This window comes from Nannospalax galili, unplaced genomic scaffold (genome assembly GCF_000622305.1).
Source record: "Nannospalax galili isolate Female #2095 unplaced genomic scaffold, S.galili_v1.0 scaffold668, whole genome shotgun sequence".
Taxonomy (NCBI): domain Eukaryota; kingdom Metazoa; phylum Chordata; class Mammalia; order Rodentia; family Spalacidae; genus Nannospalax; species Nannospalax galili.
Window position 1 is genome coordinate 347,279 of NW_008358090.1, and position 17,350 is coordinate 364,628.

At 54.7% G+C, this 17,350-nt stretch overlaps 1 protein-coding gene across 3 annotated transcripts; it reads right to left on the reverse strand.

The window, feature by feature from the left end:
• Positions 1–109: 109 nt before the first annotated feature.
• Fbxl16 (F-box and leucine rich repeat protein 16) lies at positions 110–12,546 on the reverse strand. Of its 3 annotated transcripts, none has more exons than XM_008856135.2 (7): positions 12,225–12,546; positions 5,208–5,338; positions 4,422–5,068; positions 3,244–3,752; positions 2,813–2,897; positions 2,459–2,522; positions 110–1,984 (listed from the first exon to the last, which is right to left on the reverse strand). In XM_008856135.2, the coding sequence occupies exons 2-7, from the start codon at positions 5,239–5,241 to the stop codon at positions 1,836–1,838; spliced, it is 1,488 nt and encodes a 495-aa protein (XP_008854357.1). In that variant the 5' UTR covers positions 5,242–5,338; positions 12,225–12,546; the 3' UTR covers positions 110–1,835. The 3 variants fall into 3 exon arrangements, with proteins under 3 accessions (XP_008854357.1, XP_008854358.1, XP_008854359.1); XM_008856136.2 differs by having other exon boundaries at positions 12,220–12,546; XM_008856137.2 differs by lacking the exon at positions 5,208–5,338.
• Positions 12,547–17,350: the final 4,804 nt, after the last annotated feature.

Below are 17,350 nucleotides of genomic sequence, written 5' to 3' on the forward strand. Positions count from 1 at the left end.
GAATAACTTTGAGGAGTTGAAAAGGCAGGAGAATCCAGAGACCTAGATCATTCAAGGCAAATACAACCCCCTACAACCTGGCCTAGTGACCAAAAAACAATCCAGACTCATGTTTTTACAACTTTTTTAATATATATTTTTATAAACAGGTCACGTGATAAAATAGCACAAGAAACACTTACCAAATATAAGGTTATATCTTCGGCATATACAGGAGAATGAGGTCGTTATGTACAATAAGAAAATGATTTTAGGGGTTGGTTGGTTTTGTTTGTGTTCCTCTCTCCCCTTAAATTTTCCTCCTACAGTCATTGGAAATATCACAGCTTCAGTTACATTAATACTTTGGGCAAATGGACAGCTGCCCCCTCCCTGTTGGGGGATCATGGGAGGAGGGGCTGAAGAATCTGGCTCCTGACCATCTCAGCCTGGAGCCTCCCTGGTTGACACTCCAGGGGCAGGGAACTCTTTGGGCTGTTGAACTGTTTCTTTTTGTCAACAGCATCTCTCTCTCTCTCTCTCTCTCTCTCTCTCTCTCTCTCTCTCTCTCTCTCTCTCTCATTCTCTGGCTCTCTGGGCTCTCTGGAAACTACTTTCTTCCAACCAGTTAGGGGTGTCCCAAGATTGGTTGTAGGTGCTGTGTCTCCTGGGGCTCAAGGTTGGGAGGGAAAGGGGTCCCAGCCCCTTCCTAAGCACTGCCACAATGTGCCAGCATCCCCGGGGGCTTCCAAATGTCTTGGGATCTGACAGAACATGGTCAGAGCCCATTTGGACAGGCAGAGGTTTTGGAGCTGGGAGGGGTAAAGGAGGGCTAGAAAGGATCCCTCACTCCTAGGGGCGAAAAGGGTGTGCTGGGCACTGGAAGATCAGAATCAATGGTCAGTGCTGACCCTGACCTTGGCTAGGCCCTCCTCTGCAGATTAGCCTGGGTAAAACAGTGCTGAGAGGCCTGAACTTAGCTGGGACAGGGGCTGGGGTGCATGGGCTCTCCCAAGGCCTGACAGCTCTGAGGGTGGCTCTAGCTTGGGATCTGTCAGGTGCCTATTCCACCTTTGCACTGGATGGACACTGGCTAAGCTAATGTTGATTATTCCAAGGTCATCATCGTTCTAAAGCTGTCCCAGCCTGGCCAGGGCTCAAGGATCTGTAGGCCAGGGGGAAGGGAGGGGATGAGGAGGTGGCACAGAGGACAAGAACTGACCCATATGGCGACAAGGAAGAAGGAAAGCCACTTGGGTCAGGCGGGCATGGGGAGGGGAGTTGGGCTCCTCAGGGGGCCATGGCTTTGGCAGTGGCCTGTGATGCCCCCTACCCCTCAGAGGGCTCCAGGCGCGGTGCAGTGGAAGATATGGGAGGCCCTTGGGGCTCTTCCAGGCCCCTGAGTCCTGGGGGACCAATCATCCCATTCCCTTGGGCCCTGCCCGGGATGGGGGACAGCGGGGGAGGCAGAGAGCAGAATGAGGTGGGGAAGGCAGTGAGGGCGTCTGCACTCAAAGTGTCCCCAAAGGACCGAGCCCCCTCAGAGGGAGGGCGAGTGATGGCGGCGGCTGTGGCATGGTGGAGGGCGGGCGTGCAGTGCGGGCACGAGGGGCATGCACAAAGTCCCCGAGTGTGCGTGCGTGCGTGGGGCTGGCCCCGCTGCCTCCTGCCCTGAGTGGGGCGAAGAGAAGAGCAGAGAGGCAAGGGAGGCACGGGGCGGGCTTCCCTCGGCTTGCCCGCCTCCCGCGCGGGGCCGAGACTCGGGGCTCCGGCAGGGCCAGAAGAGGGGCTCGAAGGCGCCCCGCACCCCGCCTAGGGCGTGGCCGGTTCCCGCAGCCCGGGTGGGGAATCCCGTGCTATTCAATGACGAGGCAGCGTGGCAGGTGCTGCGAGAAGTACTTGAAGAGTTCGGGTGTGGCCCCAGGGCAGTTGGTCAGCTCCAGCTCCTCCAGTTCCTGCAGTTGCACTAGGCCGGACAGCCCGGTGGTGGTCAGGAGCGGGCAGCCTGCAAACGTGAGGCAGACAGATAGCGGCTCAGCTAGGCACCTGGGGAGAACTAGGCTGGGTAGGAGGGCCAGGGGCGAGGGGCGTGGCCTGTCTTGGTGGGCATAATGGGGTGGGGCCTACGTTCGGCATGAATGGGTGGAAACTTAACTGGATGGGCAGGACCTGAGCCAGGTCCCGGAAGGGAACGAAGGACAACAGCGCCGGGCGTAACCTGACGGGGGTAGGTCTGAGCTGACTGTGCGGGGATGGGATCTGACAGGATAGGTCTGTGCAGGGATGGGATCTGACAGGATGGGCAAGGCTTGGCGCAGGCTGAGCTAGGCCAGAGGCTCCCCATCCTCCAGTCGGTACCTGGCATAAGGCAAGCTAACGCCTCGTGTGAATCTATTCGCACAAGGGACCCGACGGGGCCCGGAGCGTCAGACTAAGAGAGTGGGCGTCACAGCCCAGGAGGCATGCAGGGGACCCTTACCTGCCAGAGACAAGAGACGCAAACTTCTCATGGCTAAGAGGTGCTTCAGCCCGAAGTCCTGCACCTGAGCGGAAGGGGATGGGGGGAGGTGCAAGTTAACAATTTCCACTTGTCTGGGACCTGGAGCTGCTAGAGAGGCAGGAGGTGGGGGTTCAAAACGGAGGTTTCTCAGCCCCCCCATGGGGAACGGCCACAAGGGCCTTGGGGACTCCGATTTGTTCTGTTTTGGTTGGCTGCTTGGTGTCCCTGGGGAATTTGAGTGGGGCTCGGAGCGGTTCAAGGACTGGACTGGTGTTTTCCCCGCGCCACCCACCACATGCCCTAATTCCCAGATCCCTGGGGGCATGGAAGTACCTGGCAGCACCATCGCAGGTAGAGGCTGCGGAGGGACGACATGGTGGACAAATAGCTGAGGCCAGTGTCCGTGATGCGTACACACCTGTGGTTGTACCAGAGGGGGGTACTGCCCACCTTTAAATCGCTTTGCCCCACCCTCACTTAGGTCCCTCCCCCTCTTTCCCCAAAGTGTCTCCAGAGCAAGCCCCCGCCCTACTGGCAACTGCCCCCTTCCTCCTCCCTGGCCATGCCCCTACACCTGCCTGCCCTGTCACTTCCCTTCCACCGGTGCTGGAGTTACACCCACTTCTGGCGCTCTGATATTGATGGTGTGGTCTCCTCTGTGGCCTTGCCCACCCCAGAAGCCTGTGAACTGATGCTATGCACTCTAAGTTACCAGTTCCTGGAAACCCAGCCAGTGCCAGCCTGGAGTGCAGGGACATGCGCACCTGTCCAGCACGAGTTCCTCCAGGCGGTGCAAGTCGCAGGCCACGTACTCCAGTGCCATGTCGGTGATCCGAGGGCACCACGAGAGGTCGAGGCTGCGCAACTTGCGCAGGTTCTCAGCTACAAGCTCAACACCATCGTCAGTGACCTTAGAGCAGCCTGAGAGGCTGAGTGAGGTGAGGTTGGGCAGGCTGTGCACCACGTTGACCACGCCATGGTTGGTTATCTCCCAGCAAGAGAGCAGGCGCAGCGTGTGGGTGCTGTGGCCCTGGCGAGCTGTGAAGTAGGCCAGTGCAGTGTCTGTCACATGGTAGGCCTGCAGGCTTAGCTCTGCCAGGTTGGGCAGCAGTTGTGAGATGGCTGCAATGGCATCGTCGGCCACGTTGATGCAGTCGCTGACGCTCAGTGAAGTGATGCGTGCACTGAGGCTGGACCACAGACCAGCTTCGGTGAAATCATTGCAACCTGACAGCTCCAGGCGCACCACTCCCTGCATCTGCTCCAACATCACCTGCAGGCAGGTACAAATCAGAGACCAGCCTAGGTCAGCTCCCTCACTCACCCCTGGTGCCCCTTCTGCCAGGGGTGGTGAGAATTGCCAGTATAGGGTGAAAGAAGCTGCTGGGAGGCTGAAAGCAGTGGTCTCTCAAATGTAGTAGACTTGTGCAAGCATGCACCAAGCTGAACTGTAAGGAGTGCATTTAAATTGCTTGTTCTACTTTGCCAGCGTTCCAAAAAGGCAGCTGGGCACGGGGGACCCAGGAGCCAGGGCCTGGTCAATGCAGGTGTTTGGAGCAGTTGGTCTGAATGTTAAGATTATAATCCAGGTCCAGGGGTAGGGTAGAATATCCAGCTACTCTTTCAACCCTTGCTCCTGGGAGAACCTTTCCCAGCTGCCTCTCACCTCCCTACTCTCTCTAGCATCCTCCCCACCCAAGGCCAGCTTCACAGGCAAGCAGGAACCCACATGTAATTGTCTGTTCTCCTGTTACTAACCTTGAAATCTTAATAATTTTTGAACAAGAAACCCACATTTTCACTTTCCATTAGACCCCAGCAATGCCACTGTCTGCTTTTTGTCCCTTGTATACCTGAGCTTCCTCTGGGCTCCACACCCTCCCAGATGCATAGGGTTGCTGCTGCCTATCCCTGTCCCCTTCTGGCCAGTATTGGGACACACCTCTAGGCCAGCATCAGTGATGGTGGAACGCTTGAGGCTCATGGCCTTGACTCCCTTCTTGGAGAGCGCATAGTTGTCGATGAACTCACAGATGTCTAAGTCAGAGACGCCAACCAGGCAGAAGCCCTCAAAGCCTCGAGCAGCGAAGCCCTGCAGGTTCACGAACTCCTTCTCACCTCCAGGCAGCACATTGTACAGCTCCTTGGCATGCAACACAGGTGTGAGGCCTGCCCAGAACTTGGGCTGGTAGAGCACACGCCGCCAGGCCTTGCATACCTGGGCTAGCACACACTTCTCACATGCTGAGAAGTACCAGAAGAGCCCATTGAGGATCTTCTCATCTGTGGCTAGTGGTGGCCGCTCCACTGGAGGTCCAGGCACTGGGCCTGAGGCTGTTCCACTGGCTGGGGGGCATGGCCCCCCGGCCAGAGCAACCCGGGACAGTGGTGCAGCCAGGTTGGGAGGTGGAAGGGTGGGTGGGGGAGGTGGCTGGCAAGGGCGGTTCTTGGCAGCAGGTGTGCCCTTGGTGATGCTGGCTGCACCTAGGCCGTTGGGCTGGCCAGGCAGCTTCACTAGACCATTTCGAGGCAAGCATGGAGTCTTGGGGTCACCGTTGACACCCGGGCTCGACATCTTCCTTGCACGTTCTGTGGATGAGCCAAGAGAAAACAAGTGAGTTTTCTGGTCTCTGGGGAAGCTGGGGAACCAGCCCTTTTCCCATCCTTGGGCATCCTCTCCCACAGTGCTCCCAGGGCTACTCAACAAAAAGGAACATGTTGCACGTGCCTTTCTCTGACTGCACAAGAGGCAGGCTGGCCATATCCAGGTGTGTAGGTGTCCACAGCCCTTGTTGTATTCACTGGCTCAGCCTGTACTCTTCACATGTGTTTTCTGATGCTGTGATTTTCATTTCACCCCTGGGGTAGCAGAAGTTAGGGAGAGATAAAGTCCTTTACTACTCCCTCCACCTCTGCTCCTCTGCTGCCAACTAATGGGGCCTGGGGCCTGGGAAACTGAGGGAAAGTGTTTGAGAAGTCTCTGACACCTCCCTCACAGGGTGCCAGAAGTCCTCAGAGTCACAGACCAGCTCTCAAGAATCCCTGCACCTATAGTAAGTTGTGTGGCCCAGGTGTCTTCCCACTGTTGATTGTGGTGACAGCAGAGTGAGCCGTTGGACATGTGCTCTTTAATTGCCCACCCAACCCAATGAGGATGGTGCTGTGATATCTGTTTCCATTGTGCAAACTGTCTGAGGCCATGGCCAGTTAAGTGATAGAACCAAAGTTTGGACCAGAGCTAGATAAGGAAGGCCATTTGGAAGGCCAGGGTCACCTGCCCACAAGGCTCCCAGGGCTGAAACTGGGTGAGAAAGGGCATTGTGAATGGAAAATATGGAGGGAAAGGGCAGTGAGATCCCCATAATGCCACAATCATCTGCTCTGCATTCCAGATAGGTTTCATGTTCATCACCACCCAACATCCAAAAAGGAGGCAGAGTTTTCCCCTGCACAGATTCAACCTGTAACACCCTGCACTCCAAATGGGCTCTTCTTTGAATGTGTGGTTTTGGCTAGCCACTTCTCTCTCAAGAGTTTTGAACTTCTACATCCTCACTTTGAAACCTTGGAGGCGATGCAACTCACTCTCTCCCATGTAAGGCAATCATAGTGATGGTAGAGTAAGGCTTGGAAGGTTACTTCTGAGTCTCAGAGTTAGCCCAAGGACAAAGCAGGATCTACCTTCCTATATGTATTGGAGACCCCAGAATGGATCTGGACTTATATACCAATCCCCAGCTTCTTGCCCCATAGTTTCAGGGGAGAGAGCAAAATCTGCTCCTAGGTCCTCCATTATCCTATCCTACCTGATTGCAGTGGGCCATAGCCTCACCAGGGATCCTGGAAAAGTATGAAGGGGGTGTCTGAGGAAACTCCCATGAGCAATGGGATACTCAGACTCTCAGAAAAAAAAAGGACTCATGTCACCTTTTAAGCTGAGACTCCCTTCTGGAGCTGTAGGGTCAAGGAAGTTGGCCACCCATTCTCACAATCTGGCCTGACATAAGAAAGGGGGACAAGAACCACCAGGAAGGGGTCCTGCTTTCTACTTGTCAGCACTGTGTCCTATTGACTTTCTATCCTGTACAGGCAAGCCCTTGTTGTCGTCCTGCCTCTGGGGAAGGAGAAAACCTTGGGCTGGAGTCTCCCCAGAACATGTCCTCATGATCACTAACCCAGCTTTAGATCTAAAGACTGCCTTGCTGTGGCTGTCACAAATCCTCTTGCCATTGGCAGTCTACCCCAGGCCCTTGGTGCCCTCTATCTTCCCCCTTCTTCAAAGGTGTCATTTGGGCCCTGGGTGGTGGGCAAGCTAACCTCTGAGGGAGGTTTCCAGTCCTTGGCTACCCCTTTGTGCTCAAGACCAGGCAGTAGTAGCCCAGCCAGTACAGCAGCATTGCTAACATGTGCCAAATGCCCACTGGGACAATCATGTATTTCAGCTTCACAACAGGCAGCCCTGTGTGGGAGTGACTAGTATTGTTACCCCAGTCTTCAGACAAGGAACCTGAGGCTCTAAGGAGCTACAGTTTGCACACCGTGGTGGGGGAGATGTGCAGTGTGGCTACCCCAGTTCCCTGAGACCAGTACAGAGAAGAGGCTCTGTTGTAGAACAGCAGCATTCATAAGGGGCAAAGGCTGACGTCCTTGACCACTCCCATTCTTGTCCTAGCATCACATTCCTGGGAACTGTGCTGGGGAGTGGCAGCCTTAGCCTGTATACCCGCCATGCCCATGATTCCTTGTTAAGGTCCGGACCGCCCATCCGGCCTCAGCCACTAGGCGCCGACCTGGCGAGTTCCGAGCTCCGCGAGTAGCACCATGGACAGCGGCCGCGTGCTTAGGTGGCCAAACGGTGCCGCAGCACGAACTCCCATGAAGAGGAGGAGGGATGAACAGCGGCTTCAGCAAACCCAGTTCCACAGGGAGGGGCAGGGGGAGAAACCGCCCGCTTGGCTAGGATCCGGAGGAGGCTGCGGAGGCGGTGCCAGGGGAGAAATAATCCAAGAGCTGTGCCGATTTAGGCTGAAAATGCTCCCAGCCGCGGGTGTGCACGTGGAACGCCTGAGTTGGGGGGATGCACGTGGATGCCCCGGGCATCTGTAGGGTTCCTTTCCACCCCTCACTAGAGCTCACATTTGCAGAAGCACACAGTTCCACCCCTACCTTCCTGGCTTAGGTCAAGCGGGAGAAAACAGGCAGGATTCTAGAGTCCAAATCTGAAAGGGTGAAAGGGATACGTACTGGCTGCCCTTCATCTCACACCCTCACCCAGGCTCCTGCATCTCCACACAGGCAACCCTGCTGCTCCCCAGCTTTATGCTCAGTGTCCTAGGGAGGCTCTGATTGCTTCTACCTCTCTTGGCCTGATTAACCCAACCTAAGAAACTCCTACATTGTGGTTCAAAAATGAAAACAGTTACATCTAGGCCCAAGGGCTGAAGTCTTGGGAGAAAGTTGAATGCACAGTGGAAGACTGGGACCTTCCTGCCAGGTAGGCAAGAGATCATCAAGGGGCTCTGATAGGGCCCCTCTATATGACCCTGCTATCTAGCCAGATGGTGACCCAGGGTCTGGTCTTTGAAGCTGTAGAAACAGGGTCTCACTATGTAGCTGAGCCTAGCTTTTTATTTGCAGCAATCCTCCTTCTCTACCTCTCAGGTGCTTCTCAGGTGCTGGGATTACAGATGTACATTACCACATCTGGCTAGAGCCTCCTCCTTCTGTGTTTGTTTTTGTTGTGGTTAGAGATAAGGTTTGGTGCATGTGCATGTGTTTGTGAAGGGTTGGGTCAGAAGGGGCTTAGAAGCCAAACACAAGAGAAAGATGTGTAACTTAGGCTGGCCTCAACCTGTGATCCTCCTGCCTCCACCTCTTCAGCATATCCTCCTGGCATGTGCCACCACAATTCACAGTTTGGGTTTTTTTTTTGAGACAAGGTCTCATTATGTAGGCCTGGCTGACCAGGAACTCACTATGTAGACCAGGTTGGCCTCAAAGAGAGATAAACTCACAGAGATTCACTGACCTCTGCCTCCCACGTGCTGGGATTAAAGGCATATGTGTCACCACACCCAGCCTAAGAGCCCTTTTTCATGCTGTAGCTCCTTTCTTACCCAGGGTGGCTCCTACAGCCTGCTTGAAGTTGCCTATTAGGAGGGGAACAGATCAGGGGCTAGGTTGCTCAGACTGCCTCTCCCTTCAGGGATGAGCATTTCAGGAGCTAATATTGGAGGAGAGGCCTTTGAGAAAAATGGGTGTCTGGCACAATACTCAGCCTCAGGCCCAGCATATCATGTTTGGAGTGGAGTTCTGGAGAGGTCCTAGGCTGCAGAATGACTTGAGGTCCCTGGGCCCACCCTGGAGTAGTAGGCAACTTCCTCAGCTGCCATGTTCTTATCAGCCCAAGCCTCATCAAGGTGCCCCTGGGGAGAGCTGTCTGTGGTCTCTACTCTCCCTAGAGGACTCACTGTAGGCCTAAAGGAGCATGATGGGCACAAGGGGCTCCTGGGAGGACTTCAGGCTTCCAGGTTGACAGTCCACAGATGGTGATGCTGGACTAAAAGGACTTGCCTCTTCTGCATATCCACTTACTGAAACCTGAGACCCAAATAGCCTCACAATTTTACCTCCAGCCCTGACCCCTTGCCTAGCCAGACCCCTGTACCTCATTCCTCCTCATATCCCGCCTCACCTGGGCAAAAGTGGGTCCCCTGCTTGCCTCATAGGCTTTCCTAGCTGCAGATATGAGTGCTGCCCACTACCCCAGTTGGGACACTCAGCACTATGGAAAAGCATCTCCAAGGTGTCATTCGTCACAGGGATTGTCATCGCTATCTGTGTCTCCTGGGATACCCCTTAAAGACAGATGGCATGATGGCTGAGTGGCTTCTGAGTGGTGCTGGAGGAATTAAAGAGAAATAGAAGTCCAAATAGCAAGGGGTGCAGTTGCCTGAGCCTGAGAGGCTTGCTAGGTCAGTGAGGGAGGTACAGCCCAAGAACTTAGTCCCAGGTATGATTGTGGTTGGTATTCCTTGTGAAGGAACTAGATTGGTGCCAGCACCTGGCTCCCCAGCCCCTGCATGATTGAGGTACAAATACTGGTGAAAAGGAGACCTTGCATCTCTCTCTCTCTCTCTCTTTTTTTGGTCTTTTTGAGACAGGGTCTCCCTGTAGCCCCAGCTGTCCTGGAACTTATTATGTAGACCAGGGTGGCCTTGAACTCACAAAGATCTGCCTGCCTCTGCCTCCCAAGTGCTGGGATTAAAGGAGTACACCACCACGCCTGGCAGCATCTCTTTTTTTTAAGTTAAGTTCCTCATCTGGAGTTTCATGGCTACGGATGATGGCTGTCCATCCTCCACAATCTGGCCTGATCCTAGAGGAAGGAGACAAAGAACCACCAGGAAGGTGGGAAGAAGGTCCTATACTCCTCCAAGCACCACACTGGCTGGAGCAGCAGTGGGAAAAGCAAGACTCAGAGAGGGATTTTCCTAAAGCTGCACAAAGCTACAACTGGACCCAAGATCCCAGGCTGTCTGACTCCCAATGCCCAGACCAGGTGCACGTCCATAGAGTCTTATTCCTCCACCTTCTACTTCATCTGGTCCCATGTCCTTCTGTAATTTGGCTAGTGGCCTCTGCATATAGCTCTCACCCAGCAGGGTTTCTGCTTTATCCCCACTGCCCTTCTAGGGACATGCCAATTACATGCCCACCAATGTCACGCTCCTCACAGACACCCGTCTAGGGACTCTTCCCTTGTCTTTGACATAATCATCTCTGTAAGCACCAGTTCAGGATGGAGGCCACCTGGATGCTAGGGCCTGGCTTGTAACCTGCCCTTACCAGCTCTTCCTGGTTGCTTGAGGGCAGGGAAAGGGTAACTAAAGCACATCAGGTTCAGTGTACAGTGACAGGCCCAGGGACTGGGGTGACAATCAGGGTAGCTGGAATTGGAGGGTGCAGTACAGGCGACATGTTCTGTGACAGCACTGTGACTCAGGCACATTCATATCTCTGCCACTTTGCACATGTCAAAGCAGCACTCTCTCCACCCCCAGCTGAGGCTGCTTCTGGGGGTGTACCAGGGGCTTTGGGATGGGAAAACCCTTGGCCCAGGAGACACATAGGCCTTGAGAGGTACTCAAGTTGATACTCTAGCAGACTGAGGCTCTGTGACCAAGCTAGAGGTAGTTTGCCATGAGGCACTAGGGAGTGGATGCTGAATGGGCTCTAGCTTGTCAGGTCTGCCCTATTCTGGAGAATATGAGCCCTTAAGGACTAGGCCTGGGGCCCCTGGGGTCTGGTTTGGATAGCTGCCAAATGAGGTCTTTGTGCACCCTCTGTAGTCAATCTGGCCATTGAACCATTGTTGGGGAAGGTTCAGGGCCACCCACTGGTCCCCCAGACCTTGTTTTCCTGCTACCCCAATCCTTCCCTGTACCAACCCTGAGAGGGACATCAGTGACTCCCACAGGTGAGGAGTTAGGGTCAAGGCAGTTTAGCAGTGTCAGTCAGCTGCTCTTTCCTTTGCCTCTGGAATATGCCTGCCTCAGCCTCTCAGAACTTCCTGGGTCTAGGTCCTTCCCACCTAGGGGCACTTACTTTCACTTCAGCAGTGGGAGTCAGGACCCATTCAGGTGTCAGGAAGTCAGTATGAGGGAGAAGGGACAAACATGTAGCCTGAGACCAAGGTCAGGGGCTGGAAAGCCAGATACTGAGGGAGGCAGGAACTGGGGCAGCTGAATCCTGCGGTCCCTCAGCACCATCCACTTTTACAACCTTGAATTTCCTTCCCATCCTCTCTGCCTTCTGGTCTTAGGCTGCTGTCCAGCACTTCATCAAAGTGATGGGCTGAGAGAGGGCCTGTGTACAGAGGGGCACCAGGGAGGCCTCAGGTGATTCTGGTCAATGGGCCCTGAGACAAGGTGGCAGTGAGAGGCCTCGGGGAGGGAGGCAGGTGAAGTGGCATCTGCCATCTGCTCCTTGGAGGTCAGTTGCTGGCTCAGGTTGGGAGGGGCTAGCAGGAGGGGCTGCTAGTCCAGATCCTCACCTCAACAGTGAGGCTTTCTTGGCTGGAATGATGGGTGGGGATGATCCCCCATCCACTGTGTCCCAGGACATGGAAGCCCTACCCAGCTCTCTCAGGGTGCCTACTCCCCACTCTGAAGCCCTCCAATTTTGTCAAGGCCTAGTCCCTCCTCTAGAACCAGAGACATTCCAGCCCACTCCCTCTATGTCTCCCTGTGGATGGCAGCTCTATACCAGCTCATGTCCAGAAGGTGTCCAGGGTCCCCAGGCCACAAACCCACATGGCTTCTCCCATTTAATTGTATCAACACCTGTCACATCAGCCCAAAGCTCACAAGGGTGGATGGAGTGGGGAGCTCCAGGAGCCCAGCCAAGGCGGCGTGGGGGCTGGCGGCCTGCAATTCCGCGTCCTCACAGACACTGTGCTTCCTCTGGGTTCGGTGGCACCAACCTACAGCCTGGCTGCTTCGCGGGTGGCAAGCGGGCCGCGATCAAGCCCGCAGCTGGGGCGAGGGACTGCGGAGGGCTCCCAGGCCCAGTGTCGGGAGGGTAGGATGGGGAAGGGGCTGCCTTTACGTAAGCCCTGGCTAGGCAGCGGCGGCGCAGTCCCAAGCCCCCACCCCGCCCCCTCCTCATTGTATGTAGCCCTGACCGCGGTGTCCAGGCCTGGTCCCCTCCGGCTCCGCAGCCTGGCGGCGCGCACACACCTTACCTCGGCCCGGGCTCCTGGCTCATGCTACGCTGTCCGCCGGGGGACCTCGCGTCATCGGGAGCCCAGCACCAGCGCGGCTGAGCACCGAGGCGGCCGAGGTGCTGGACTGGTTAGCAGGCCCGACACCCCCGGGTGCCCCGCGCCCCAGGGCCCTCTTGGCCGCAACCGGAGCGGAGCTCCCCGGTGGGAGAGGATCTGCTGCCCTGAGCCTCCCACCGGGGAGGCTGAGGCTGTGCCTAGATAAATAAGGCCGCTTTGCAGGGAGCCAGGCGGGCGCCTCCTCCCTCCCTTTGCCCTCCTCCCGGTGCTCCTCCTCCGCGCTCCTCCGCGGCCGCCGCCGGCGCCGCGCGCGGCCCCCTCCTGGCCCAAAGCGCCGCGCCCTCGCGCGCTCCCGATGTCCAGACCAATCCAGGCTCCAGCCGAATTGAGGTGCGGAGACTCCCGAGCCCCGCCCACCTCCGCGCAGCGCGCTCTCGGTGCAGCACCGACGGGCACGCGCCAGGCCCCGAGCACACCAGCACCTCTTTGGGCGCCGGCGCTCGCACAATAACAACCCCTGGTGGCAGCGCGTCGGGGACAACACTCCAGGGGAGGGCAGGGCGCGCAGCTGGAGAGCAGCTGTGGGTGGCCCACCTGCGCAAAGCGGTGGCGACCCAGAATCCTGAGAGGTGAAGAGAACTGCAGCCCTTGACGTGAGCGGTTGGCAGTGGGGTTTGGGGTTCTACCGGGATACAGCCGGCCCTGCGCGTCGTTCCTCTCTGTCTGCCACCTGCGGGGGCGAGGAAAGGGAAGCCCGGCGGAGGAATCGGCACCGTCGGACCTCCATACACACACCAGTCCTCCTGGTCCTCAAATCGCCTGCGTTTCTGCTGCGGAAGAATTCCCCTTCGTGGCGACATAGTCGCACATCTGCAGAAACCTGCAAACAAATGACTAAACAGATCATTTGAGTGTGGCAGTGAAAGCACAAGAGGTTGTAGTTAATGGTAACCAGGAGGGAGGGGGGTGGGTTCCTGAGACTGTCACAAAAGAGCTAAGACTCCCAAGGGTGAAAGGCAGGAGGTAGGAATGGTTCAGAAAGGGACATGCAAAGGTCCTAAGGCCTTAAGAATGGAATAGAGGTCAGGTCCGGTGGGAGCCAGTCTGGCCCAGGGCAGGTGGTCTGTGTGCAAGACTCTGTCAGGGCTGCTGGAGAGCCAAACCTCCCAACAAGCTCAGGGGAAGAAGATGGAGGCTAATGGGACCCCATCTTGGGGTCTCGTGGGACCAGGAACAGCAGAGGAACCAGATGTGGGGACAGCAGAGCAGGGCCTTGTAATAAGGGAGAAGCGTCAGGGTGAAGTGTCCTCAAATGAGACCAGATGGTGTTGGGAAGCAGAGCCCCATGGAACTGATGTGAGATCTAGGGGTAATAGGGAGGGGAAGTAAGCTGGATTCTGGCTGTTTTTGTGTGTGTTTATGTGCGTGTGCACGTGCCTGTGAGAGCCAGAAGAAAACCTCAGGTGTTGTTCTTTAGGTACTGTGTGCCTTTGGAGGCAGCTGAATGAGTAAGCGTGTGTGTGTGTGTGTGTGTGTGTGTGTGTGTGTGTGTTTGTGTGTGTGCATGGTACCAATATCTGTGCATGTGCGCGCGTGTGTGTGTGTGTGTGTGTGTGTGTGTGTGTGTGTAGGCCTGAGGTTGATGTTGGATGTTCTCCTTTACCACTTTGTACCTTACTTTATTTTATTTTGGGTCTCCCTTTAGCCCCAGCTGGCCTGGAACTCCCTATGTAGACTAGACTGACCTTGAACTCACAGAGATCTGCCTGTCTCTGCCTCCCAAGTGCTAGGACTAAAGGCATGACCCACCATGCCCAGCCTTTCTTTCTTTCTTTCTTTCTTTCTTTCTTTCTTTCTTTCTTTCTTTTTCTTTTCTTTCTTTCTTTCTCTCTATTTCTCCCTCCCTTTCTTTCTTTCTTTCTTTCTTTCTTTCTTTCTTTCTTTCTTTCTTTCTTTCTTTCTTTCTTTCTTTCGACAGGGTCTTTCATCGAACCTGGAACTCACTGTTTAGACTTGCTGGCCAACAGACCCCCAGGAGCCTCCTGTCCCAACCCCCACCCCACACCCAGGACAGGGGTTATAGGTGCACTGCCAGGTATATCTTATTAATGTGGGTGTTGGAGATCCAAACTCAGGTCCACTTGCTTGTACAGCAGGCACTTTATTCAATGAGCTATCTCTCTAGCCCATCATCTATTCTTTTCCTTTTTCTTTCTTGATCTCTCTTCTCTCTCTCTCTCTCTCTCTCTCTCTCTCTCTCTCTCTCCTCTCTTCTTTTGAGACAGGGTCTCCCTGTAGCCTTTGCTGGTCTGGAACTCACTATGTAGACCAGACTGGCCTTGAATTTAGAGCTCTGCTTGACTCTGCTTCCCAAGTACTGGGATTAAAGGCATGCATCACCATGCCCGACTCAGGTCCAGATTTTTAAAATTTTGTTTTCGATTTATTTATAAGTGTATGAGTATTTCGTCTGCATGTATATAAGGGCACCTCATGTTTACAATGCCCATGGAGGCCAGAAGAGGGTGTCAGATCCCCTGGAATGGAAGTTATGGGCAGTTCTTAGCTCTCATGTAGGTGAGATTCTCTGGAAGGGCAGTAAGTCCTCTTAACTACTGAGCACTCTCTCCAGCTCCCAGGTCCATAGGTTCTGTGGATCGAACTCAGGACCTCATGCTTGCAAGGCACTTTACTGACTGAGATATCTCCCCAGGTCCATGAGTGGTTTTTAACTTTTTTTTTAACAGGGTCTCCCTATAGCCCCAGCTGACCTGGAACTCACTATGTAGACCAGGCTGGCCTAGAACTCACAGAGATCTGCTTGTCTCTGCCTCCCAAGTGCTGGGACTAAAAACATGCATCACCACACCTGGCTCTGACTGTTTTTTGATAGGGTTGGGTGGAGCACTGACTTATAGTGGGGGTCTTGGGTCCAACTTGCCACAGCCAAGATTAGGGCAGCAGTCTGTGTGACTGAGACTTGAGGGTTACCATCTTGCCTGGACATGGATTAAAGAAGGCAGGTTGGCATGGGACAGAGAGTAGTGCAGACATGGAGCAATGAGAAGGTGTCTTTTTCACTCATCTAGTTACTGTCTGGAGACAGGTGGCTGGTGAGTGGTAGGATGGGGCCTCAGGCAGATGGTACTGTGCTGGAATATGTGCCTTGGCTTGAGGCAGATGAACACACCCAAATGTGAAGGTGGGTCTGGGGGAGGCCTGGGTACACAGTGGCCCTGAAAGGGGCCCCAGGAAACAGCCCTGCATTTGAAGAATCTGAGCAATGAGGATGCTCAGAAGGGTATCATTGAACATTGACTTGGGAGACCTTTTCTGTGTCCTCACACCAAAGGACCCACCTGCTTCCCTCTACCTCTGCCATCCTCCCCAGACCAGTCACCTGTCTCTCTCCTTTGTGGGGCCAGTAGATTCCTTCTCACTGGTCTCTCCATCCTTCTCCCTGTACCTGTTCTCCCCAAGGTTTACAGTGGTCATTTGACACACAGTAATGATCTATCTCTCCCAGGGTTCTATCTTCTCTATTGTGGTCTATAAGACCATGGTATATGGGCTCTATACCAGGCCACACCCCTCACCTGCAGTACCCCTCTCACCTGACTCCTCATATGGAGTACTCTCTTATCACCTTCCCTGAATGGTTCTGTTTGCCTTGCAGACCTTGGCAAATGTCTTCCCTAAGAACTTTAATTTCCATCTCTACCCATAACATCAAGCACCTCCTCTTCTCAGCATGAGTTCACTGTCTCTCTGATGGTATAATCGCAGTGGACTGTTGACTGGTAACACCCCTAAAAGACAAGGGTGGAGTTTCCTGGGCACCCAGCACAGCACAGGGGAGGCACACATTTGTGGTGTCTGGGGGAACAGAGAAACTTGAGAGGTTGCCAGAACTGGCTTTTGGACCACCTTCCATGGAGGATGCCCCCCTCCCCTAAGAAGGTGCCTTTGGGTAAAAGCTTATAGAGAAATATCTCAGACAAGGTCTGACTGGCTGCACAGTGGGCCTTTAGTTTCCTCTGGAAAGATTCAACTAGGATGTTCCCTTCCCAGTTCAGTCTCCAGAGACTGATATGGGAGCATCTGTGAACTTGATTCCTGAGGGCACATGGGGCATCTCTCACTTGAGCACCCCTCAACTTAAGTACCCTCAAGGACCCCTCAATTGGAGCACCCTCAACAGGAACACTCTTGACCTGAACCACACTTAATTGGAGCACTTTCAACTGAAGTATCTTCTCACCTAGAGCATTCCTCACCTGGAGCATCATTACCCAGAGCACTCTTACTAGGGGCACCCCTCACCTGAAATTTTTCTCACCTGGAGCACTCCTTACATGGAGCATCCTCATCTGGATTACTCCTCACCTGGAGCACCCTCAATGGGAACACTTATTACCTGGAACCCTTCATCACCTGGAGCACCTCTCTCACAACACCCCTCACTTGAAGCACTCTCATCTCCACCCCCTCTTCACCCTTAGCACCTCTGACTTGATGCACAGAGGACTGTCCCCAGTCCAGGATGCTGGTGTCTAGCTCTGTAGTCATAGAGGAGCTGAGGACCATGGCCATGTAACTCAGAGATGGAGGATTGGGAGGGCATGGTCACATCAGGGGATGAAGGTCATCCCACCTAGGGCCTAGGCCTAGGCCTACAACAATGGCTCTGCATCTTCCCTGATTGTCACAGGAGGTCCCCTGACATTCTTGGGAGGCTCAAGGGTGGAGAGTGTTCTGGAGACACATGACTGGGTCAGATCCTCCCCAGGTGATGCCCTAAGTAGTTCCCCTCACTGAACCCCTCCTGAGGGTCTTAGCACAGTACTGGTGCTGTGCACCCCCTCAAGAGCAAAGTGAGTCACCCTGGGGCCAGATGGGCACTCTTCTCTAACCCCCTCTGCCCTCTTTTCATGCCTCTCCTGTTTACTCCTCTGTGCCCCTTCCCCCTCTTCCCTTTACCTCCTCTACCCCTGAGTCTCCTTTTTTACCCCCATACTATTCTTGCCAAGAGACAAGAGGCTGAAGAGCACTGGAGAGAAGCAGGTGGGACCCCAAGCTGCTGGTGT

What these genes read in the sequence shown, in the direction of transcription:
- Fbxl16 (XM_008856135.2), bottom strand. Translation starts at nt 5,241, where the DNA reads ATGGCCAGCCTGCCTCTTGTGCAGTCAGAGAAAG. An exon ending in GAGGAACTCGTGCTGGACAG is followed by an intron (nt 2,898 to 3,243) that starts GTGCGCATGTCC and finishes GTACAACCACAG; the next exon opens with GTGTGTACGCATCACGGACA. An exon ending in ACCTGCGATGGTGCTGCCAG is followed by an intron (nt 2,523 to 2,812) that starts GTACTTCCATGC and finishes CCTTCCGCTCAG; the next exon opens with GTGCAGGACTTCGGGCTGAA.